At 32.4% G+C, this 24,385-nt stretch overlaps 2 protein-coding genes and 1 long non-coding RNA gene across 3 annotated transcripts in view; 1 reads left to right on the top strand and 2 right to left on the bottom strand.

Moving 5' to 3' along the window:
* Positions 1–4,572: 4,572 nt before the first annotated feature.
* Positions 4,573–11,716, top strand: LOC111710198 (ovochymase-1). The gene is made up of 12 exons (XM_023484261.1): positions 4,573–4,587; positions 5,240–5,369; positions 5,664–5,713; positions 6,082–6,159; positions 6,356–6,424; positions 7,180–7,233; positions 7,324–7,476; positions 8,601–8,640; positions 9,179–9,270; positions 9,848–9,977; positions 10,904–10,948; positions 11,474–11,716. The coding sequence occupies exons 1-12, from the start codon at positions 4,573–4,575 to the stop codon at positions 11,524–11,526; spliced, it is 909 nt and encodes a 302-aa protein (XP_023340029.1). The 3' UTR covers positions 11,527–11,716.
* A 6,370-nt stretch (positions 11,717–18,086) lies between these two features.
* The window catches only part of LOC111710189 (glyoxal reductase), a 17,268-nt gene continuing 10,969 nt past the window's right edge, over positions 18,087–24,385 (bottom strand). The window contains exon 11 of the mRNA XM_023484247.1: positions 18,087–18,351. Within this exon, the coding sequence (XP_023340015.1) occupies positions 18,181–18,351 (171 nt within the window). The 3' untranslated portion in view covers positions 18,087–18,180. The remainder of the gene's footprint in view (positions 18,352–24,385) is intronic.
* LOC111710191 (uncharacterized) lies at positions 18,788–24,382 on the bottom strand. Its single transcript, XR_002767013.1, has 4 exons — positions 24,367–24,382; positions 22,696–22,833; positions 19,265–19,336; positions 18,788–18,805 (listed from the first exon to the last, which is right to left on the bottom strand). It is a non-coding gene; the product is annotated as an uncharacterized LOC111710191 (long non-coding RNA).

Raw genomic sequence — 24,385 nt, 5'->3', positions numbered from 1 at the left:
TGTATTTAAACCAAATTTAGCCATAGAACCTTAAAATAATTGGTGAGACGGGGTAAGTGTAATTGCCAATTATATTCAAAAGCAGGAAAGTGAGTTTTGCCTCAAAAACGCGACAATGTTTTAAATTCAGGACATGAATGAAAATGGTATATAACGAGCGAGAGTTTTAATTTAAGCAAATCCTTTCATAATTTTGATTTTAAAAAAAAGTTTAAATGCAATAGTTCAATGAATTTGTTATTATGAATATAAATATGTATAGCCATAGAGAATAGAACATATATTCTATTCTCTATGTGTATAGCACATATTTTGTGAAGAAAAATCAGTGTTATACAGAAATGATGTTCAGACCACATTATTCTAGTGAAAAGTATAAAAATACCTCTTTATTTTATTACCATCTTCTAAAGATTCCAAAACTTCCCAAATAATTTACTAGTTTTTTTGAGGTTCCCTTTGAAATTTCTAATTCTCGTAACTTAAAATTCCTGATTTGCTTTACTGGAAATCTTTTTGTAAACTTTAACAAAATTATTAAATTTTTCAAGATTATTTGCGGTAGGATTTAGCGTTTTCCTTGAGTACAGTTTTTGTTAAGGTACTATACAAGCCGTCCATGTGTCATCTATGGATGTATTGGTGTATTTTTACTGTTGAAGTATATTGCACAACAGAAAACGCTTGAGGAACAAATACATGAGGGACAAACATTGACAAGCAGGCAATCATTTCACAATTATATTCAACAATGAGTTTCTGTCAGTTTCTGCCAGTCGGGTTTAGAGTTTTATAAATTAGGGGTCTGTATAAACAGTTAAGCCAAAAATCTTGCAGCTGTCAATCACGTGACACAAGCTGTTGTCAGAGTTGTGTCAAAGATTGGTCTTAAAGTCGGGTTTAAGGAATTACGGCTCAAGCTCAAAGATGTAAACTTAAGTCAGGGATCAACTTGCAAGCCATAGTTTTACTATCTTAAATAAAAAGTAAACACCATTTTTACGAAAGATTATGGTTTATGTCAAAATTCTATGAAAGGCTGTATTTAAATTTAGGGTTTGAAATATCAGGCTTAAATATGCAGCGCACACAGACCCATTTTAATATTTAACATTTATTTTTAAATCTGAATTTTAACCAAATTTTTTTTGAGAGTAGTGAATTTATTCTATGGTTGTTGTATCTTCTTTTTATCTGATCATTCATTTGTTTTCTGTTCCTCATTAGTAGATCTAGGCATTCTAATCCCTTGTAGTCAAAGGAATTATACATTTTGACAAATATAAAAAAAAGATTGACAAAAAGATAAGATTTTTCAGTTATAAAATTCTTTAACTTAAAAAAATACTGCCTTAAAAGGCCTTTCTTAATTCTTATGATTTCTTAGTCCTACCCCATGACAATATTTTTCCAGGATATTCAATGTCTTAGGTTTAATCTTTCAGTCTTGAATTAAGCTATGACTCATAACTTAATAAGCTATGCATTTCCTTTTCTTTTAAGTTTAATGGTTAAATTTTTTTTAAGAAGTTGACCTCTAAAGATCCATATCTTTACTCTATAGTTTATTTTTAGGAGGGGGGGGGAGGGGCTTGGAACCCCCCCCCCCCTCCTCCTGTTTAATAATAAATCTGATAAATCTTTACTAATGGCCTAAACATGTTGTTAAAGTAAGAAAACCTTATGGAACTTAATCTTTTAGATATTTTAGACTTTTACCTGAGGCTATTAGAAAAATACAATCATAAAGCATAATTAAAATGTTACCCAGCACTAGGCATGCAGCTTTGTTTCTGCACTAAGTATTAAATAGTTCATATTATCATAAAATCTGTAATTATTAGCAAATTTTAGCAATACAGGTGTTTCTTCTTCTAGAACGAGGATATTCTAACTTAAGATGAAGCTCGACATTTTAAATCGTTAAATAAATTGCGCACACAATTTTTTGGAGGTCGGTAAAGGGAGATTGTGGTTGGAAAATTATATTAGTGGGGTTAGGAAAATACTGAAGTGTGGGATTTGGGAAATATATTATTGGGGTTGGCAAAATATAGTAGTGGGGTTGGCAAAATATAGTAGTGGGGTTGGAAAAGTGCAATTTGGGAAATATATTATTGGGGTTGGCAAAATATAGTAGTGGGGTTGGGAAAATACTGACTTGTGGGTTTTGGGAAATATATTATTGGGGTTGGCAAAATATAGTAGTGGGGTTGGGAAAATACAGTAGTGGGGATGGGAAAATACTGTAGTGGGATTGGGAAAATACAGAAGTGGGGATGGGAAAATACTGTAGTGGGGTTGGGAAAATACTGAAGTGTGGGATTTGGGAAATATATTATTGGGGTTGGCATGTAAACAATCTAGATCCGAGATAACGTATTGATAACTCTACTCAAAGTCTAATTAGAATCTAAATGACTCTATCTCTCGCCAAAATACCGGCTCTCTTTCCTTAGCCAAAACTCAAGGCTATATATACGTCTGTATTGAAAGATCAATCTCATTGAACTAATTTATTTTATATACAGGTGAAATTAAACTGACCGTAATGGCCAGTAAGGGTCAACATGAAATATGATAAGATAGATAAACGAACATAGATAAATCAGAAATTACTAGCATGGTTACATAATTCATTACAGGCAAAATACAGTAGTGGGGTTGGGAAAATACAGTAGTGGGGTTGGGAAAATACAGTATTGGGGTTGGGAAAATACAGTAGTGGGGTTGGGAAAATATAGTAGTGGGGTTGGGAAAATACAGTACTGGGGTTGGGAAAATACTGTAGTTGGGTTTCTAAGATAAAAGAATGATACAATTTGAGTTTGTATCAAAGACTCAATTCCAGCCAAAGATAATATATATATAGATATGCAGGCAGGTAGAAACCTCCTTNCAGTAGTGGGGTTGGGTAAATACAGTAGTGGGGTTGGGAAAATACTGTAGTGGGGTTGGGAAAATACTGTAGTGGGGTTGGGAAAATACAGTAGTGGGGTTGGGAAAATACTGTAGTGGGGTTGGGAAAATACAGTAGTGGGGTTGGGTAAATACAATAGTGGGATTGGTAAATACTGTAGTGGGGTTGAGAAAATACAGTAGTGGAGTTGGGAAAATACTGTAGTGGGGTTGGTAAATACAGAATTGGTGTTGGGAAAATACTGTAGTTGGTTTGGGAAAATACTGTAGTGGGGTTGGGAAAATACAGTAGTGGAGTTGGGAAAATACTGTAGTGGGGTTTGTAAATACAGTATTGGTGTTGGGTAAATAAAGTAGTGGGGTTGAGAAAATAATGTAGTGGGGTTGTGTAAATACTGTATTGGGGTTGGGTAAATACTGTAGTTGGGTTTCAAAGAAATACGGACGATAAAATTTAAGTTTGTGGCAAAAAATACCAGCTATATGTTCTGTTGTTGGGAAAGTTCAAAATCTCTCCAATTATTCAACCATCTTCCAACGGAGAGTGTGATTTTTATGTAATTTTTATTACAGACGCAATAGGCAGAATTAATAGCTATTATTATCAAATTAAATTCGATACAGTCTATACCCCCCTTTCATTTTGCGAACACTCCTTTTAAATAATAACATAAATAATAAATTTGAGAATGAAAAATGATGATTACCAGTAAGTAAAGAATAAGATCGTTGCTTTTTCACTTAAATATTACTCATTTCTTGCACAGATACACTACATACATTTTATTATTTTTAAAACAGATTTATAAATTATATTTTGTTGAAGTACAGAAGTTTTTTTTTACTTGTCACTTATAGTAAAATAAAGGGTAGAAGAGGCGGGGGGGGGGGGACAAACAATCAAGACAAAATGACCAGCCATATTTATTACAAAAGATTATCTTTTTGAATCAAAAAATCATCAAATCTACGTTTGACGAGATTGTTGAAATGAATGTCGTTTCTCCTAATTATTTGCTAATATTTTTAGTTTAATTTTCCTTATTCCTGCACTCAACTGTAAAGTAATGAGGAAAAAAGGCATGAAAACAATATTTGTTTATTGACTGAAACATAATCAAAACAGTTTTGGTCTGGGACAAACCCAATACTTGAGTTAGTTCTTCTTGAAAACTTGAAATGAATATGGTCTTAGGATTAATTTTAATCTCCACAGTATTTGGATTGTCTCTAGCTAGATGCTGTCTCGAGAAGGTTGAGTTTTGAAATTAAAATTAAAGCATGAAGTAATACATTTAAAATTAAAGCATGAAGTAATACATTTAAACTTAAAGCATGAAGTAATACATTTAAAATTAAAGCATGAAGTAATACATTTAAAATTAAAGCATGAAGTAATACATTTAAAATTAAAGCATGAAGTAATACATTTAAAAATAAGTTCTAACAGGTTCATGCCTAGGATGTAGAAATGGCATAAATTGCAACAAACTCAAATTGTCTTATGCTTATGCTAATCTTTTAAGCCTTTAAAATTTCAAACTTAATTTTTTTTGATTGATTGTTGCAAAGATTTAGAAATAAGTTTTAAACAAAGACTCATTGCATTCGATTTCTTAAGAGATGAGGTTTTAAACAAATTTCCCCTTATAGATGCAACAGATGGAAGTAAGATTAATAGCAATCAAAAGCAACATTTGTCACTGTAAGCCTATACCCCCTTACATTTTTCCCAAACACTCCCTTAAAAAATAATAGGATCAGGGGTTGATGAAAGATTTATTTGAAGTTGGTAGGTATGGTTGTGAAAGATTTATATGAAGTTGGTAGGTATAGTTGTGAAAGATTTATATACAGCTGGTAGGTAGGGTTGATGAAAGATCTATATAATAGGTGAGGTTGATGAAATATCTATATAAAAGGGGTTGGTGGGGTTGATGAAATATCTATATTAAGGTGGTAGGTGGGGTTGATGAAAGATCTGTTTAAAGGGGGTAGGTGTGGTTGATGAAATATCTATATAAAGGGGGTAGGTGGGGTTGATAAAATATTTATATAAAGGGGGTAGGTGGGGTTGATAAGAAGGATCTATATAAAGGGAGTAGGTGGAGATGATGAAAGATCTATATAAATGAGTAGGTGGGATTGATGAGAGATCTGTATAAAGGTGGTAGGTGGGGTGGAACAAAGATCTGTATAAAGGGGGTAGGTGGGGCTGATGAAAGATCTATATAAAGGGGTTAGGTGGGGTTGATGAAAGATCTTTATAAAGGGGGTGGATGGGGTTGATCAAATATCTATATAAAGATCTATTATACAGGTTGTGGGTGGGATTGATGAAAGATCTGGTGTATACATACTAGATGAAGATGCTACTACTGCAGCAGACTTCTACAACCAGAATATCTGTCAATCAGAATGTATTTATAGAAGAAGACATGATACAACAGGTTCAGAAATACCAGAATTTTAATAATTTTCTTTAAAAATTTATAAATTTAAGCCCGACCTTAATTTCAAAAACCGAAAGCAAGCCTACGATTTAAAACTTGCTTCTGATTTTTTTAACCATGTAATGAGTTATCTTAAACACAATGTAAAAATCTGCTAACAACAGCTGTTGTAAAATGCAAGCCCTAAAACTCAACTTTATGATTTTATTATAATGAATTAATCTTTATTCATACTAATTTTTTTCAACTATATTTAGTCCACAAGATTTAAAAAAACTTAATATATTCCAGGAGAATTGTTCTGTTTTGGATTTGGCTCATTAACATCAGAATGTGCTGATGTAAGACAAAAAAAGATTATATCTTCTTTTCATCTTATTTAAAAAAAGATAATATTCTATTTTCATCTTATTTTAAAAAAGATAACATTTGATTTTCATCTTATTTTAAAAAAGATAATATTTGATTTTCATCTTATTTTAAAAAAGATAATATTTGATTTTCATCTTATTTTACAAAGTTAATATTCTAATTTCATCTTATTTTAAAAAAGATAATATTTTATTTTCATCTTATTTAAAAAAGATAATAATGCCACTTTAAATTCCATTCTGAAGTGTAATGTGAGCTAAAATTGTATATGATGACACACAAACAAAGTCTTTACAGTTAAATATTAATGAAACTTAATCAATCTATTATTGTTTAGTGTGGAATTTCAAATATCCTTCCGAAGCCAAGGATACAGAACGGAAAACCTACAGGACCAAATAAATATCCATGGATGGTAAACTTTGTTTCTATTCGAAATGTTGCACATATGGATAAACACAGAATATAAATAAGCAAGAAAAGGAATAAACTGCTAAAAGATAAATTATGCACCCCTTCCTTAATATTTACGTTTTAAGTTTGTAAGAATTTCAAATCTTTTTAGACCTTTTAAAATAACAAAAAATAATTCAGAGTGAATAAAAATTCAGGTTTTTGTAATTACAATCTTAAAAACAGGGGATATGTTAACTTGTGGTGGATCACTGATAAATAAACAGGTATGCTGATTTTTTCAAAATAAATTTTGATTCATAAAATCCCCATTAATTTCAATAATGTAAAAGTGTTACAAATTTGTCAACTAAGTAGTTTTGGTTTTACATTTTGTTGGTTCAAAATTGGATTGCAAATGACACATATGGTTTGTTCAGTAAAATATTTTGTTCAGTAAAATCTTTAGTTCAAAAAAATCTTTCTTTTAATAAAAAAAGCTTTTTTTTAATCTTTTGAAAAATTTATCCATTTATTAAAAAAAGTTTTTAAAAGTTCTATCATAGGTTTGTGTTTTAAATCATTCACAAAAATTTGTGTTAGATCTTAAAACTTTCATTCAAGCACAAAAGCTTTGCTCATTTTTACCTAGCAGGGGTTGGTTCCTTTGGTGTATTTCCTTGTTTTGTCTGATGTAGTGTGCATGTCTAAAGTACAACTTGATTTAGTTGCTTTCTGATTCACAATGGTACCGTTTAAACCTTAGACTGATCATCTATATATATCTGAAGTATACATTGGGGCTGACGTCACATTTATGTATGGAAAATCAGACGTCTAGAGTAAATTGGAAAGTGAGAATATAAAAAAAAGCTTTTTTAATGATAAATAAGAGAAAGTCTTATTGTTAACTAGTGAAAGGTTTAAAGGGAACTCTATGAATCAGGGATGACTGACTCTTTTTAAATGTAACATCACTTAAAATTACACTTAGTCTTTCAAAGCTTTGTAAAGTTACAAGATACTGATGTTGTCTTTTTAGTATGTCATCACTGCTGCTCATTGTACGATTGCAGCAGAGCAAATAAGTGTTACCGTAAGTCTTTAAAACAAAATTATGTTTTAGAAATGATATTTTATAATTATTTCATCAAATTTTGAATGAAAATAATACACATTTTTTAAGTTAAGTGAAAACGACTTTGAAGCTGATGATGGTGAAAAAAATGTCCAAGTTTGTGACAATCCTTTGGAGCATCCTGGGTATAATGATTCTGATTTTATGGCCGGATGGGACATTGCTATTATTAAACTCTGCAACCCTGTTCGTTTTTCACAGGTGAGAATAAAGCATCATTATCATTTAATAAGAAACAAAATTTAATTTTGAATTTTAAAAGTAAAATTTTATTTATCTGATAATATGTATTGTCAAATTTTAAAAGGAATGTTTAAGTTCAAGCATATTTTTGCTTATTTTTGTTTTTATTCAGTGTAGATCTTGATAGGTATTGAGAAGATACACAAAAATTAGACAAAAATGTAAAAGCCCCTTAATTCTTTAACAAAGTTAACATTTTCAAGATTTTCCTTAAGAAAACTTTGTCTAAAGTAATTACTTTTTTGATAATTTACATTTCAATGGAAAAAATTATTGTTTTAGTATAATTTTGGCAGCTTTTTTGAGCCGTCATTACCAACCGCTACGCACATGTGGGGGACATAACAGTTAGACAAAATATACTGCTTCACCAATTAGCAGAATAATATAAACTGCATTGTTCTTTATATTTGCATTGATAATACAAGATAAGAAGGTAGGAAGCTGCAGGGAGGGATGAGTGGGAAGGGAGGGGCAGGAAGCGAGGGAATGCGATGAGAGGGATGGAAAGGGAGTGATGAGAAGGAAGAGATGGAAGGAATGGGGTTGGAAGAGAGGGATGGAATAGTAAGGAAATGATGGCATGGGAGGGATGTAATGGAAAAGGAAAAGAAGGGAAGCAAAGGGATGGGCTGTGATGGGAAGGGAGGTTTGGGATGGGAGGGATGGGAAGGGAGGGATGAAAATGGAGAGATGGAAGGGATGGAAGGAATGGGAAGGGAGGGATTAAATGAGAATGGAGGAATGGAAAGGATGAGTTTGAAAGGTAGGGATGGAATGGGAAGTGAGGAATGGGATAAGATGGGAAATGGTCAGGGTGGGAAGGGAGGGATAGGAGGAATGGGATGGGAGTGAAACATGATTGATTTGAATTTACAGGAGGAAATGAATAATTTCTGTATGGAAAATCTAATACTAATTTTAATAAATCTAGTTCTAAAAGATGTAATCCTAACGGGGGCGTATATATACAAGAAATGTCCAGAGGAGACTTTAAACTTTTTTTTCCAGGGGGGATAGGACTCAAAACCTAGACTCAAAAAGACTAGAAAATTAAACTAGTTGACATCACCTTTATTTAGACTGTATCTCCAGTATGTCTACCTTCTATGCAAAGTGAAGGTGAAGTAATACTTGTAAATAATAAAAGTGTACAAGCAATTGTATAATATTTTTTGCTACATTTTTTTAATTTTAGAGGACATTACGCAAAAAATATTAATTCTCTAAATAAATGAGCTCTACAGTAACAATAGCTAGCTAAAAATACTATGGTTTTATTGTGGATTTTGGAAGATTTTGAAATATTTTTTTTTTAAATGGCAAGAAAGTCTTCACTCGCCAAAACTTTAACGGTAAGGTGAAATTGAGCAGAAACAATCTTCCAGAATTATCATGAACACCCATTAATACTCTCATAAAATTGAAAAAAGCTAAAAGGAATCAGGTGTTCTTGGCCATGGGGAGTTGAGAATGTGTGCAGGAAGTTCGTCATTTTGACAAGAAACATATGAGCAGACATTAGACGAGCTGTATAGTAGAAAGCATGTATATATTTATAGTGAATGATTTTGTATCTTTAAAGTTTAGTATTTTAGCCCTGTTATTTTTTTCCAATTACTCACTTCTATCCAGAAAATTAAAATTCAAAAAAATCTAGGAACTGAGTTTGAAAATCTTGATGCGATAGTGACTGGTTGGGGGATAACATCACCTTCCTCAAATGTTTCAAACCTACTATTAGAAGCAGAGGTAATATCAGACCATAATGAACCCACATTATAACAATTGTATTGACATTATACTATAGTAAAAATAACCAAAGAAATTTCCAGTTTTCTTAGGGTTAAAGTACAGAATTTTGAACTTTGCCTACCAATACTGCCATCCTATCGTGTAGCAACCAGTAGTCAAATTTTAGTATCAATTTAAGAAAATAATAGTTACCTTTGGTTTTGAACAGTTAGTAGAGACAATACTGTCTAAAGACAACAAAAATGCAGAACAATTTAAATAGACTGGCAAAACAACCCTTGTGAAAGACCTTAGAATTCAGGATATACCTATATTATACAGTTAGGCTATAGATAAGTCAGACAGTGTATATACAGACTACTGAAAACTACTGTGAGTTTGTGATATATTGCCCAGTCATAAATTCTTATTTTATCTCACTACATTTTTTTTTTGCGGAGATTATAACCCCTGAAATCATCTATCATGGATTCAAGATATGTGGTTGAACTGTCACTGACTTAGCTTGAATTAATTAATTGTTCTGAAAGCTCACTGGTTGTTCTCTGAAAATAAAACTCCCTTTTACATTTAGGTTAGAACTTTGAGCAATGCAGATTGTTGCAATCCTGACAAAGGTCACTTATACGACTGTCCTTTTCCTGATAGTTTAATTTGTGCAGTAGGGGATGGGGAAGCAGGAGCATGCGTGGGAGACTCAGGAGGTATACTTATGAGTTTGCTTTCAAAAATTAAAAGAGAGGTTGGACATGAGTAAATATTGAGCAGGTTGTGAGTGGTAATTTCAAACCATTTTAACCCTATTCTTGGAGATAACTCAAAAAGTATTGGTCTGAGGCTGTTAAATTTTTTTGACTTTTCTGACAATCACATCCATATTTAGACCCACTTCCGGTCATTGGATTTCGACTTTTTATAGATCTTTTGCAAGCCTTGAACAAAAAAACAGATTGCACAATTTTTGCAAAGAAGTTGTGTATAGATTTTTGCACAGATGCCTTTAAGGACAATTTGCATATTTTCAGTTTTCCTTGAATTCAAATTAAATTTTAGAAAATGTTGCAAATACTTTTGCATATTTGAATTGGGACCCCCCTCCCCCTCCAGACAATTTTGGGTAAACCAGAGGTAAGCCTGAAAAGGGTTTAAAACCTCCCAAAAATTATCCAAAATAAAGTTAAAACTAGAAGATATGTTAAAGGATGTTTCTTTTGAAATATAGAATATATTTATCAAACAAAATCAACTTTAACTGCTGGGCACGTCCTTCAATTTTTTGTTTAAATTTTTTTTAATCAGTTTTAGAGAAATTTTAATTTGATCTACAAATACCAACCTCATGCCTTACTATACAGGAATTGGAAGCCTTATATATATATTCCTTTCAATGTGCTGCTCTTTTAGTAAAAGCCCTTTTATGTAATTTAATTCATGTAATCAAATATTTTCCTCCTTTCTGTGTTACTTTATTTTTTGATTGAGCTAATTTGGTGTTCCTTAACCTTTTCAGAGATCCTATATAAAGGCTAAAGTAGTTGTGGTTGTTCCTAACCAAGTTAGGTTTCTTCATTAAACATTGATTACAAAATGCTTTGAGAATAATGAATTTCAGTAAATATAATGTTTCAAGGTCCTTTGATGATAAGAAACTCTAATGGGGTATTTACCATATTTGGTAAGTAGGCAGTAACATCAAAAAAATAAAAATTCACTTTTGAAAAAAGAAATTCGAATTTTGAAGAAAAATATTTTTAGCTTATGTTAACTAATTGAGGGTTCCTTAAAAAAATATTCAGTACATTTGGTCCAGTGGTTTCGCCAGCTATAGCTAGCATATAGAAGAACTAACATACATGAGAGAAAAGCTTTATTATATAGATTAGGCATGCTCAACTTTTCAACAGTTTGATAAAAATCCCAGTGTTCAAATGGGTTCACTAATCAAAACTTGCATAAAGAAAAACAAACAGATGACACTGAGGCCGAATTTAAAGATTTTATCCACCGCTTAAATTTGAGACACAGCTCAAATATGGTTGGAGCCACTTAAAATTTGTAAAATGTTTCAAGATTTAAGCTGGCTCTAAATTTAAACCGGTTTTTGGTGGATTTGAGACTCGGCTTAAATTCTTTAAATTTGGACTCTGCATATACTTAATACAAATAAATATACGAATAAATGTTTTGCTGTTTTCTACAGGAATTGTATCAGGGGGTAATGCATTCTGCACAAAGGTATACATAATGCAATAATGTTATTCTACAACACTGGAAATATTGATATTCATCATAATCTTTAAAAACCATGATATTAATTTTCATTTGTTCATCTTCATTCCCTCGACAATTTAAGAAATATTTGGTTTGGCTACCAGAGAATAATTTGGTCAGAGACAACCTTAAAACAGAGTAAAATTGTGGTTTATAGTTTACAACCATACATTGCCGGTCACTCCATGCTTCTTTGCTAACAATCATTAACATAGGTTTTTGTTTACAATCATTCAAATGGGTAGAGCCATTAATCTATTAATTTATTCTATACAAGTGAAATGCTATAGAATTGTAATTGCAACTTTTTTGATTGATTTTTCTCAATAATTCATTTTTACAAACAATTAACATAATTAATATTTTAAACATATAATCTAAATCAATTTTTAGAATATTTTAATTAAGGATGAATTCCCTGGATTTTATACAAGAGTTTCACTGTATTTGGACTGGATTAAAGAGAATACAAAATTGTAAATAGTTTTTCCTCTAACGTATATAATTTGTTGTACTCATATAGTAAACATTTTGAAATCAAATTGATTACCTTAATTTGATTATATAAAAGCAAAATTTGATTTTAAAAAGGGTTTTGCATATTTTTTGACTTTGAATAGTTTTTGTTATTGTTTGTTTACAAGTTCCTTCAGCTGAATTGTTCTTTCCACATTTGTCTGGGTTCTTTTGTTAAAGTGTGTCCCACAAAACATTACATTAGATAAATAGTTGTGAATGTCATCTTGCATATACTGTATTGGATTTTAAAGGCTTTTCAGTTTATTTCGTTAAACAAATCTTTTGCTTTCGTTTTACAACCAAAGGCGAAGACCTAATTAATTCTTGTACACTGTAAATATTAAAACGTAATAAAAAAATAAGAATTTTTGGAAAAGCGAATCACAGAGGTTTTTTTTTCATAAATTATCCCTAATTTATGAATATTTTGAAAACGGCGAAAAAATAAAACACATTTTTTTATTATTTTTATAAGAAAAACTGAATGCAGAACAATATTTTTAAAACTGTTAATAATGCAAGTCACTATTATTAAAAAAAGTGGATAAAAATATGTTGGAACATTGTTTCAGCCTATACCGGGGGGTTTATCATCCGCCCTACTTTCTGTTCGTAGTATAGCTATATATAAAAAGCTGGACCACTTGCAATCTGAGCTTACTCCATGCCTGTATTAGAGCTGAAAAGGTTGCATCATTGGACCATCCGTATTCCGAGCGTACAAAATGATACAAAAATTCACGATACCTGAGTGCAGAATTAGATTGAACGGAAAAGTATTAAAAAGCAGAAACTGTAATTTATTTTATATTTTTCCCTTGAGACATGTAAGTTGCCACGACAAAATTTGGTACATACAGTTAAGATAATGTAAGTTAAAGTTTATCAATAAAAAATATATTCATATACTCATTATTTAAACAATACAAGTATAAAACTACCAGGGAAATTTGCACTGGTCTGTTTACATTATTCTTCCATCTTTTAAACCCAGGGGGGATGATAGTTCTCTACCTTTGTGCTCAGTTAGCTGTACTGTACACTTACAACCATAGAGAATAGAATATATATTAGAGGGGAATTTAGAGAATCTCTTGGTATGAATTTTTTCAGTCCCATTCAGTCTGAAAGGGAGTTCAAAGTGTACAAATCATGTAAAAGTATCCTGGTTTTCAAGTACCCCAGCGGGGATAGGGTTAACAATAGATGTGTTCAATCCCGGTTCTCAATTTAGACTGTTTAAACCTAAATACTTACATATATTTTTTATTTGAAATCCATTTTACCGTAACATGACTCCCAAATAATATTTTTATTATTGTCTTTAGTATCAAATAACTTATCAAATTATGGAAGAAGACATTCTAACTTAATTACCAACTGTCATGTTTCTTGGTTATAGAATATTTGGTTTCATTCTTTATTTAAACTTTTTTGTTTTTATTTGTGTTGGAAGTTACGCCATCTGGATTAGAAAAAAATTGTTTGATGCTTTTTATTTTTAAATACATTCTAAATAATCAGTTCTTTCTTTTTCGATTAGAAAAAGTCATAGAAAAAATCATTTTCACTGAGTTGTTGTTATGTTATCACAAACAGTGGTGAAAATATGAATAAATTGCCCATGCTCTGATGTGCATAAGGATACACGAAGTATATGAAAAAATGTATTTTACAAGTAAAATAAGAATAGAATAAAAAATGATACAAATGAATAATGGAAAGCCTCAGCACCCTGACGATCTCTCCGCCTTATGTCCGCCTCGGTACCGAATAGAACTCTCTCCTTCTGATTCTTTGGACGACTACCTTTTCATTCCGGTTTTTGCTCAACCATTTCTCCTCCTCCTTATGTTGGAACATTGTTTAGCCTATACCGGGGGGTTTATAATCCGCCCTACTTTCTGTCCGTCCTATAGCTATATACAAAAAGCTGAGCCACCTGCAATCTGAACTTAGCTCCAGGCCCGTATTAGAGCTGAAAAGGTTGCATCATTGGACCAATCCGTGTTGCAAGCTCTTGAGCTTATACTGCAGGTTACAGTAAGGTTTCCAGCGTACAAAATGATACAAAAATTCACGATACCTGAGTGCAGAATTAGATTGAACGGAAAAGTATTAAAAAGCAGAAACTGTAATTTATTTTATATAGGTTTCAAGGGTACCGTTGTGAATCAGACATTGTCATGTTTGCATAGAGGGCCAATCAATATTCCGCTTTCAGACCCTTTAAGTTAAAAAACCTTTAAGATAAAGTGTTCCATGTAATGCTCTTGTTTTGTTTCGATTTTTATATAACAAGGTTTTCAACTGTACATCTTTTTCCATTTCAACCAATTTAAATTGAAATAGTTATTCTTGAAATATTTCTTTTTTATGAGAAAATCCAGGAATCAATGAAATTTCAGAACAGTGCTTTATAGTGTACAATTATATCCTTAAATATTTTTTTCAGCATTGAAATTGAAAAAGAGGTTCAACAAAATTTAAACTTGACATGGGGTTACTTCCACAGAACAAAAAAGTACTAAAAGTAGTAAAATATTTCCTTACTAAAGTATGAGTATACAATAAACTTTTCACTTTTATCTCTGGGTTTAGGCGAGACAGGAGAGCTGAAGAGCATCATAAACTCCAGGATCCCAGATAGAATACATGCTGGAGCCTTTGATCCTTTATATTATAATCAAGGCCTGGGGACTTGTACTTTATAGACAGCTAACAAACAGACAAAGCTTCAACATGCCAACTAAGGAACACAGAAGACCTCCAGCATCTTCTCCTATCATCATACACGAATATGTATCTTCAGACTCATCAGTATCATCCAGAGATTCATCTCCTGTGGTATCTGGAGCTCCACCAATTGTATCCTTACTGGAAAGTCGGGTTTACTCGCAAAATTATTACAGTTCTAGTTAGTCCAACCACAGATGAAGATATACCTGAAGAAACTCTAGATGCTCAAGCTGGTTCAACTAACAAAGCCCTTGGAGATAAAGAGCAACTGATGGATCCGGGATCAACAAGTCTTGATATGAACAAAGATACAACTGAAGAAATTCTAGACGCTCAAGCTGGTCCTACTAACAGGGCCACTGAAGATATAGAGCAACTGATGGATCCGGGATCAACAAGTCCTGATATGAACAAAGATACACTTGAAGAAACTCTAGACGCTCAAGCTGGTTCAACTAACAGGGCCACTGGAGATATAGAGCAACTAATGGATCTGGGATCAACCAGTTTTACTATATTAAATGCATTTTTAAATGTCGTCTTTTGACATCAGTAAACTTTAGGAATTTGACAAATGTTTAACATAAAACCAGACATTCATATAAATCTATTTATAGCTAAGATATGTCCCCTATAGCCGGCCAAACAGCAAGACTGAATGGGCTGACATTTTTTTGTAGACACTCATGGATAGCCTGGGGTGACATAGGAAAAAATCGAATTTTCTTTTTTTCAAATTTTTTAAAAACACTTTTATCCACGGGCAACGCCGGGCCTTTCGGCTAGTGCTTATCATTAATAATAATTAAAGTTCTGTTTAAATTACCCTGGTAATAAATGTACAGATTAACTCAATTCAGGCTGAACGTCTGGTTTACCCAAAATATATTGCAATATTAAGTTATTTTAAGCAAAAAGTGCACGAAATATAATAAATTAAACATTATTGAAAAGCCCTTGCAACGGCAAATTCAAATATGCAAAATTTTCAAAATCTTAATAAATGTGCAACTTCTCTTTAAATGCATCTGTAAAAGTTAGAAAAGTAAGAAAATGAACAACCTCGGACCAATGCTTTTTGAGTTATCTCTAAAAAACGTCAGAATAGGGTTAACCGTACTGCATGACCTCTTTAGGTAGGGTTCTTGGGTGCATGTACATCGAGTACACCAGATACATTCCAACATACCGGAGAAAGGTTAGAGTATAAAATGCTGATAGACATTTTGTACCACAGATCTACATACACTAGAGAGTAGAGACACAAGATGCCGCAATACACAATTGTTCGATGTACTGTATGTCACAATTCGATCAGATTCCCTTTGAACCTTGATCTTTGTCCTTATTTCAAAGACGTAGGATTACATCCCTTGCAATCTACCCCTTGAGATTTCAGAGACGTCTTTACGGAAAAATACTGTCAGTAAATGAATATTTACAAGGCAGAATCCTTAATAACTTGGAAGTTGTCGTATTTTAAGTCTTTGCAGTCGCATTCTTTGTGAGTGCCCCTGCATATACTGTTTTAACTAGAAATTGGACACCTTATTTTCAATATAATAATTTATAGACAATATGACAAAAATATTTTCTAACCTGTTTTAATCTGACATAATTTTTAAGTTTGATTAAAAAATGTCATACAACAGTTTACATTATTTCAAGTAATTCTCAATGTGTAAAGATGCATGCTTCATTCCCAAGGACCAATATAGAAAGAACAATTCGGCCAAAGGACAAACGGTTTTCAAATCAAAAATGTGCTAATTCCTTTATAAAATCAAGTTAAGGTAAGCAATTGGAATTACGAAATCTATATAAAAAAACAATACATTAGAATCATAGATAAAGATAGATTGCGCATAAGACGACATTTTTCATCTTGAAAAATATAAATNGCTCCTTTTCAGGCTGAAAGGGACTGAAAAAATTCATACCGAGAGATTCTTTTAATTCCTCTCTATATATTCTATTCTTTATGTATATTGCTCAGTGAAATAATTTGATATTCTGAAAAAATGTTCACACCTGAGTGGTTTAAAAATTATGAAATCCATTAAAAGACCAAACCACCCCGCTTATCATTGAAGTACACTTTGACCCCTAGAAGTATGAGTTCTCGGACTGTACAATTCTTGGTGATTTTGCGTACATAAGCTATCTATGTTTATTTATTTATCTATGGTTATATGTTGCCTTTAGCTGGCCATACGGCTAGATTGATTGGGCGAATTGGGCTAAAATTTTTTGTGAACACTCTTAGCAGGGTAGCCTGGGAGTGTCTTTGGCTAAAGAAATTCGAATTTTTTTCATTTTTTTATTTCAATTTATTTTAAAAATCTTTTATAATTTTTCCACGGGCAACGCTGGGCCCTTTAGCTAGTATGTACTATTTATGAGAGTAACTTGTTAAAATATAATGTAAAGATAAAATTTATCTAAATTTTCATCAAAAATGCCCAAAATTCGATTCATTACATTAAATCCCTGGTATAGGTTAAGGTTTCCAATCGGAATTCTGTTGGGCTGATTTGCACACAAATTGCACGGAGTTGTGTATAGGGTTTTCAAATTTTCTTTCAATCTCTTTAGCGAAAATTTCGTTCAGCCAACGAAAATATTCGTTCATTTTTGTTAAAAAGTTATTCGCTAGAAATTTTTGCAAAATTTGCAAAATTTGTACCAAATTTTTGCGAACTTCTTTAAATTTTCGACCTTTCCTTCTAACTCTTTTTTTTTGCAAAAATACAATCTTTTGATGCGAAATGGCAAAATTTTGATTTTACCAAACGAAAATTGAACCAAACTTGAACAAAAATTCTTGCAAAAATGAAGTCAAAAATTTTGTGAAAAATGCATAGAAATTCATGAAAATTTTGAACAAATTTCGCTAGTTTATTTTGGGGAATGTTGTCCAACGAAAATTTCGATGGAAACCCTGGTTGTGTAGAATTGCACAGAATTGTGCAAAATTGTGTGGAATGCGGGGAAATAAAAAGATCGCAATTACACACCAGTAAAATCCCCTTAGGTTGGAAATCATAGTAAAATCATGGTAAAACAAATCTTATGACTTTCGGCTTCAGAGGGAAATTAGAAGAATAATTTTGGATAATACTTTTACAACAAAGACGACTTTTAGATTGATTTTTAAATGGTCCAGTTAGCCTGAAACACAGCAATTGTGTGGTGTATACAGCTAGACACATTTCGCTTAATTAGTGATTCAAAAAGTGTCTAGTAAAAGTATTTGCATTCTTACAATATAAAATGCACTTTAATATTGCTTTAAAGATGTATTCCTATTTCAGAGTTTTCTGGTTCTTACTGTACTATTGTATTATGTTTACAACAAGAACAAACAATGCTAAAAATTTACGGGAACTGTGAAGGATCAGGAAAGTTTCTCTTGTTCTTGTTTAAAGCTGTGATCTGATCAATCTCCTCTCTTGACAGGGTGAAGTTGAATAAATCAAGATTCTCTTTCATTCTATCAAACTTCTCAGTTTTAGTCACAATACAATGCCCTAGCTCAAGGGACCATCTTTTACACTAGTTTGTTTCATAATGATAATAATTATCAAAACGGCAGAACGCATTAAGTTTAGTATTACTAATGTAAAGTACAAGAAAAAAAGAAAGTAGGATTTTAAAGCTAATGATGTTTCCTAAATTGAATACTTTTAAACATGAGCTCCGGGGAAAAAAATCCACATAAAATGGAAAGTTTTATTTTTCTTATGAAAGCTGCTTTCTCTTAAAAATTATTATTTTTCCCAATCCAACAAATTAAAACCTTGAAAAACAATTGATTTACAAAGAGACGAGTAGTTGATTTTTCAAGATAACATACATCTTTGGTTATTCCTTTAAAGTATGGCATAAAGCACCATATAATCCTACAGACCTGAGCAGTAGTTTTGTTATGAACTCCTCCTATTCTCTCTAGAACAGGATCTGATAGCAGCATATCCTTACCATTCCCAAGAGGGGCATATGCCTGGGAAAATATTATATGTCATGTGGGTATGGCAGCATACATTAATTTTGTTACTTTATCAAAGGCATCTTCCCTTATGGCAAATTCTCAATTGTGCAAATTCCAAAGCATCAACTTCCCAAGTCTGTCATAGCTACAGCGGTCGGCCCCTAGAATGTTCTAGATGCAGCCAAAGAGCTCAGCCCCCTAATCCTAACCGCAGCGCTTGGCCCTCATTGCAACTTTTGGGAAAGTTGAACTTTGGGAAACTTTCATTGGGAAGTCGCCATTGGAAAAATGTCTAAAATGTCTAACATCAGTTAGTTCATCTCCATATCAGTGCAACCTGATTTCAAACTTTGAAATGTGCTACCACAAAATCTCAAAGTTGAAAATATGAAAAAAATACACCGTTAGGTTGAAAAGCTTTGGGGATAAGAAAATTTTAGTTTGCGGCGAGTAATCGACCTCGTTACTTACTTGAAGAATAATACCCTGCTGCTTACAGTATTCTTGAATTGAAATATCCACCAAATATGGATTAAACTCAACCTGAAAAATAAACAAAAAATTCGTTTAAAATTAGAGATTCAGCATTATTTTGTGCATGACCAACATTTTTCCTTCAGAGAAAACGATCGATGGACGAACAAATTGCATTGTTCGGAGAAATGAAAAAGCTATCGTACTATAGAAACAAACGAAAAAAAATAGAACAATTTAAAATTGTTAGAAGGAATTGTTAGATCGATTTTTTCCCAACTAACTTTTTAAAAAACAATCTTTATCTTCACTAAACAAACATTTTTAAGGAGCGAACGATTTTTCTGAACGTTATTCATAATTATTTTCCCTTTTGAAATTTAAATATATTGGGAAAATGAATAATATGAAAAAATTGGGAAATAAGGTGACTAAAAGCTAGAAGCGTTGCCGAACATATATTTCGATCTTTCAATTACTATTATTTAGGTTTTGTTTGCATACTTGCAATACAGCAGTGAATAAAGAAACTTTTGCAACATGATGGTGTAAACTGCAGGTATTATGGTGACTTTATGTTTCTTTAATAGTTTCTTCAGATGGTTTACAGTAAATGCAATATCATTAATAAATACCTGATTAACAGCAGGTATTACGGTGACTTCAGGATTCTTTAATAGTTTCTTCAGATGGTTTACAGTAAATGCAATAACATTAATAAATACCTGATTAACAGCAGGTATTATGGTGATGACTTCAGGATTCTTTTATAGTTTCTTCAGATGGTTTACAGTAAATGCAATAACATTAATAATTACTTGATTAACAGCAGGTGTTATGGTGACTTCAGGATTCTTTAATAGTTTCTTCAGATGGTGTACAGTAAATAAAATATCATTAATATATCCTGATTGACAGCAGGTATTATGGTGACTTCAGGATTCTTTAATAGATTCTTCAGATGGTTTACAGTTTAATAATAATAATAATAATAATAATAATAATAATAGTTAGAATACACATATCTCACACTGTAAACTCAAACTATATAGTGCAAGAGTTTGGACTTTCTTATGATTTTTCTTTCCCACAATTCACAATTAAACCAGTTTATACTCGGACCACTGTTGACGCTGCCACATTCAAAGCTGCAAAGTCATAACTCCCCATTTTTTAATGGTAGTTGTCAATCTGTGTTACTCGAAAATAGGGATGTTAACTTATACCTTTTTATGAAAAAGAGATCGTTTGTTATGAAAACGACGGCAAAAAATCAAAAACGAAACAATCATTTTTATAAAGCTTGTTGTTTTGTTAACGATTGTTAACCACAAACCTTCGTTAACAATCGTTAATGACAACCCTTTGTTAACAATTGTTAACGACGCCCCTTCGTGAACGATCATTAATGACAACCCTTTGTTAATGATCGTTAACAAAGAGAGGAAACCGACCTAAAGGGCATCTGTACTTTTCATTTAGTAGTTTTAAAGAAATTTTAGCTCCCCTGCAACTATTTTACTTCATGTAAGTTGCAATAAAGTTGCATGTCATTTTTTTTATCAATTGTTAACGACAACCCTTTGTAAACGATCGTTAACGATTACCCTTTGTTAATGATCGTTACCATAATTGTCAATAACAAACTTTTTTCAAAAACGATCATTTTTTTCAAAAGCGATAGTTTTTTTAAAAACAATCATATAAAAAACGGTTGCTAATTGTTTTTATAAAACGATAGTTTTCAAAAACGATAGTTATTCGTTTTCTAAAAGCTTAAAACAAGTGGGTCGTCTTAAAAAACAATCTTTTTTTCGAAAACGGAACGATTGTTTTAAAAACGATCAGAAAACAAAACAAAAAATTATCATTTAACAATCCTTTTATAAACATACACACTGTAAAAATCATACAGTAATATTATTAGATGGTTGGGAACATATTTCTCAAAAGAAATTTGTCAATAAACCAATGCTAGAATCAATTATTTTGTTTTCTTCATTATATTAAATTTCTTATTTTCTTTGGATTTATTCGCAGATTTCTTCAAATTCTTCAAATGTTGTCTTTTCAATAATAATTCCAGAAAATCTTTGTGAATAATGAGAAAATAGAAACAAATAATTGAACAAATTAGTTATTTTCGACGATAAGATTAATTTTTATTTTCTCAACCGGTTCCTAAAAAACTAATTAGTTTAATGTTGAGTTTTGTTTACATTTTTCGTCGTCGTTATTTAGTAATTTTAAAAAACCGATTCTGAAAACGTATCCACCCCAAAGTAGGAGTTTTGAACGTCGAATTTGCGCTTAAGATACACTTGAAGAAACTCTAGACGCTCAAGCTGGTTCAACTAACAGGGCCACTGGAGATATAGAGCAACTAATGGATCTGGGATCAACCAGTCCTGATATGAAAGAAGATACACCTGAAGAAACTCTAGATGCTCAAGCTGGTTCAACTAACAGGGCCACTGGAGATATAGAGCAACTAATGGATCTGGGATCAACCAGTCCTGATATGAAAGAAGATACACTTGAAGAAACTCTAAATGCTCAAGCTGGTTCAACTAACAGGGCCACTGAAGATATAGATGAACTGATGGATCCGGGATCAACAAGTCCTGATATGAAAGAAGATACACCTGAAGAAACTCTAGATGTTCAAGCTGGTTCAACAAACAGGGCCACTGGAGATATAGAGCAACTAATGGATCTGGGATCAACCAGTCCTGATATGAACGAAGATACACCTGAAGAAACTCTAGATGTTCAAGCTGGTTCAACAAACAGGGCCACTGGAGATATAGAGCAACTGATGGATCTGGGATCAACCAGTCCTGATATGAACGAAGATACACCTGAAGAAACTCTAGATGCTCAAGCTGGTTCAACAAACAGGGCCACTGGAGATATAGAGCAACTGATGGATCTGGGATCAACCAGTCCTGATATGAACGAAGATACACCTGAAGAAACTCTAGATGCTCAAGCTGGTTCTACTAACAAGGCCACTGGAGATATAGAGCAACTGATGATTCCAATGTTAAATGGAATGTTGAGTAAACAGGAAACAAACGTTAACAGATGTATTTAAACCAATGAAATGTAAACTGATAAATCCCATTAATTTATACTCTGAGAGAAAAATATAGATTTATGTATAGAGAGTTTTGGGTAGTTTATAGAACTGGTACTGGGATTGAGAGTAAAACCTTTGCACAAACCCTTATGGTCGAGGTGCAAATGGTATACCTTGATATCCCTAGAATTTATGTCTGAAATTTGTCAATGATATAATAAGATCTAATCATTTCATTACATCAGACAAATATTTTTATTCAAATGATGTACCCAAATACACAAAGATTTTAAAGGATACAATAAAGAGAAAAAAATGTTGGTAAATGATAAAAAAATAATCTTACTTTACTAAACCTTTTTCTACACAAAGTTGAAGCCCTTGCCAGACTTGAAGCCGACATTGATCCATCCTTATTTCATCTTGAGAATCCGGTATACAGGAAATAATATGAGGAGACAACAGTGCAGATAAAAACTCAATCCTGGAAACAATGGAAAATAATTAATTTATAATTTTATACGACCATAGAGAAAATGGAAAACAAAGCTTTAAAGGTTTGGTTTCTTTTAGCTGTAGCAAAAGAAGAACGTAAATTTCATGTGACCACTTTGTGACTTCTAGCTTTTAAAGTTTATTTTGCAACAAGTATATGAGAGACAAAAGTTTATCTGGATACAGATTAAAAATTCAAAATATTTTTATTCTTTTTTAGATTAGCTCATTAATAAGAGTAGCTTATATATATATATACATGTATATATATAAATGTGGGAACTAGAAAACATAAATTCGCAATCTAGAAGTTGCCTTCCTTTCATCGTGAAGGCCCTCGTTCTAGAACAGAACGGAACGATTTCAAAACAGTCAAAACGTGCCTAGCTCTATAGTATATTGTGTACTCCATATTTATACAGATTTATGTATTTCTGTCCTTATTCTAAGCTGTGCTATAGAGATTCTAAAGTGGTGACCCAGACAACAACTGAGATATGGCAAAAACGCAGCCTCCTACTTGGAAACAGCTCAAGATTTGGCTGAAGAGGCAATCTCAAGAATAATCTCATCTATCTTATCTGCAAGCTTTTGCCTACATCATGCTAATTGAAACAATCTGTTGACACTCTTACAGCTTTCAGCTTTAACATAATACACAGCTACACCTGAAACTAGTCAGCTTTATAGCTACTTCTGGAGCTAATCAGCTAAACAGCGACTTCTGGAGCTTATTAGCTACATAGCTACTCCTGGAGCTGATTAGCTACACAGCTACTTCTAGAGCTAATCATCTATACAGCTACTTCCGAAGCCAATCAGCTTCTCTCTAGTTTCTATATCATGATGCTAAAATTTTATAGACAGCTGCTCTAAACACTGTTTCTACAACTCTCTGTTTCAACAACTTCTGAAATATATTAGCAGCTTGAAGTCCTCAAGTTAAACAAATGACCGACTATTCTTCACTACAATTGATGCCCTTAAATTGTCCCTGGCCAGCCATCAACAATATGGTCCATCATGACATGATTAGGAGGTATAATTACAACATCTTACCAGCTCTGATTTTTCTCAGCAATGCTGTTTATTAAACAGCTCCAGTCACAAGAATTCCTGCTACTCCTTTCAACTGACAAGTTACAACCCACGAGGAAAATGATCTCAGTCTCGACCTCTACTACCTCGAGACTAAGGGGGGACTTCTGTAGCGACGAGATATCGTCTTCCACAGAAAGAACAAATACAGGAACAAGAATACATAAATTTGCAATCCAGAAGTCGCCTTCCTCTCATCCCGGAGTAGTTACTTGTTCTTAACCATGTATAGACGTGTTCCATATTTATACAAATATATATACATATATTTCCCAACTTATTCTAAGCTGTGCTATAGAGATTCTAAAACCCTTTATTAAAAATATCAAAATAGATAGTCAAGAAGTCATTTTCAGATAAGATCTTGGGAGATGGTGAATTATTTAACTAAAAATAATTTCCCTGGGGGCTGGAGAATATTTACCTGGGGGCTGGAGAATATT

Source organism: Eurytemora carolleeae, unplaced genomic scaffold, assembly GCF_000591075.1.
Source record: "Eurytemora carolleeae unplaced genomic scaffold, Eaff_2.0 scaffold889, whole genome shotgun sequence".
Lineage (NCBI taxonomy): Eukaryota > Metazoa > Arthropoda > Copepoda > Calanoida > Temoridae > Eurytemora > Eurytemora carolleeae.
The sequence above is the reverse complement of the archived record's forward strand: the minus strand, read 5'-3'. Positions and strand labels throughout refer to the sequence as shown.

Excerpts from the sequence above, each read along its gene's own strand:
- LOC111710198 (XM_023484261.1), top strand. Across the intron at positions 5,714-6,081 it reads TAACATCAGAATGTGCTGAT|TGTGGAATTTCAAATATCCT; the intron begins GTAAGACAAAAA and ends ATTATTGTTTAG. Across the intron at positions 10,949-11,473 it reads TGGGGTATTTACCATATTTG|GAATTGTATCAGGGGGTAAT; the intron begins GTAAGTAGGCAG and ends TGTTTTCTACAG.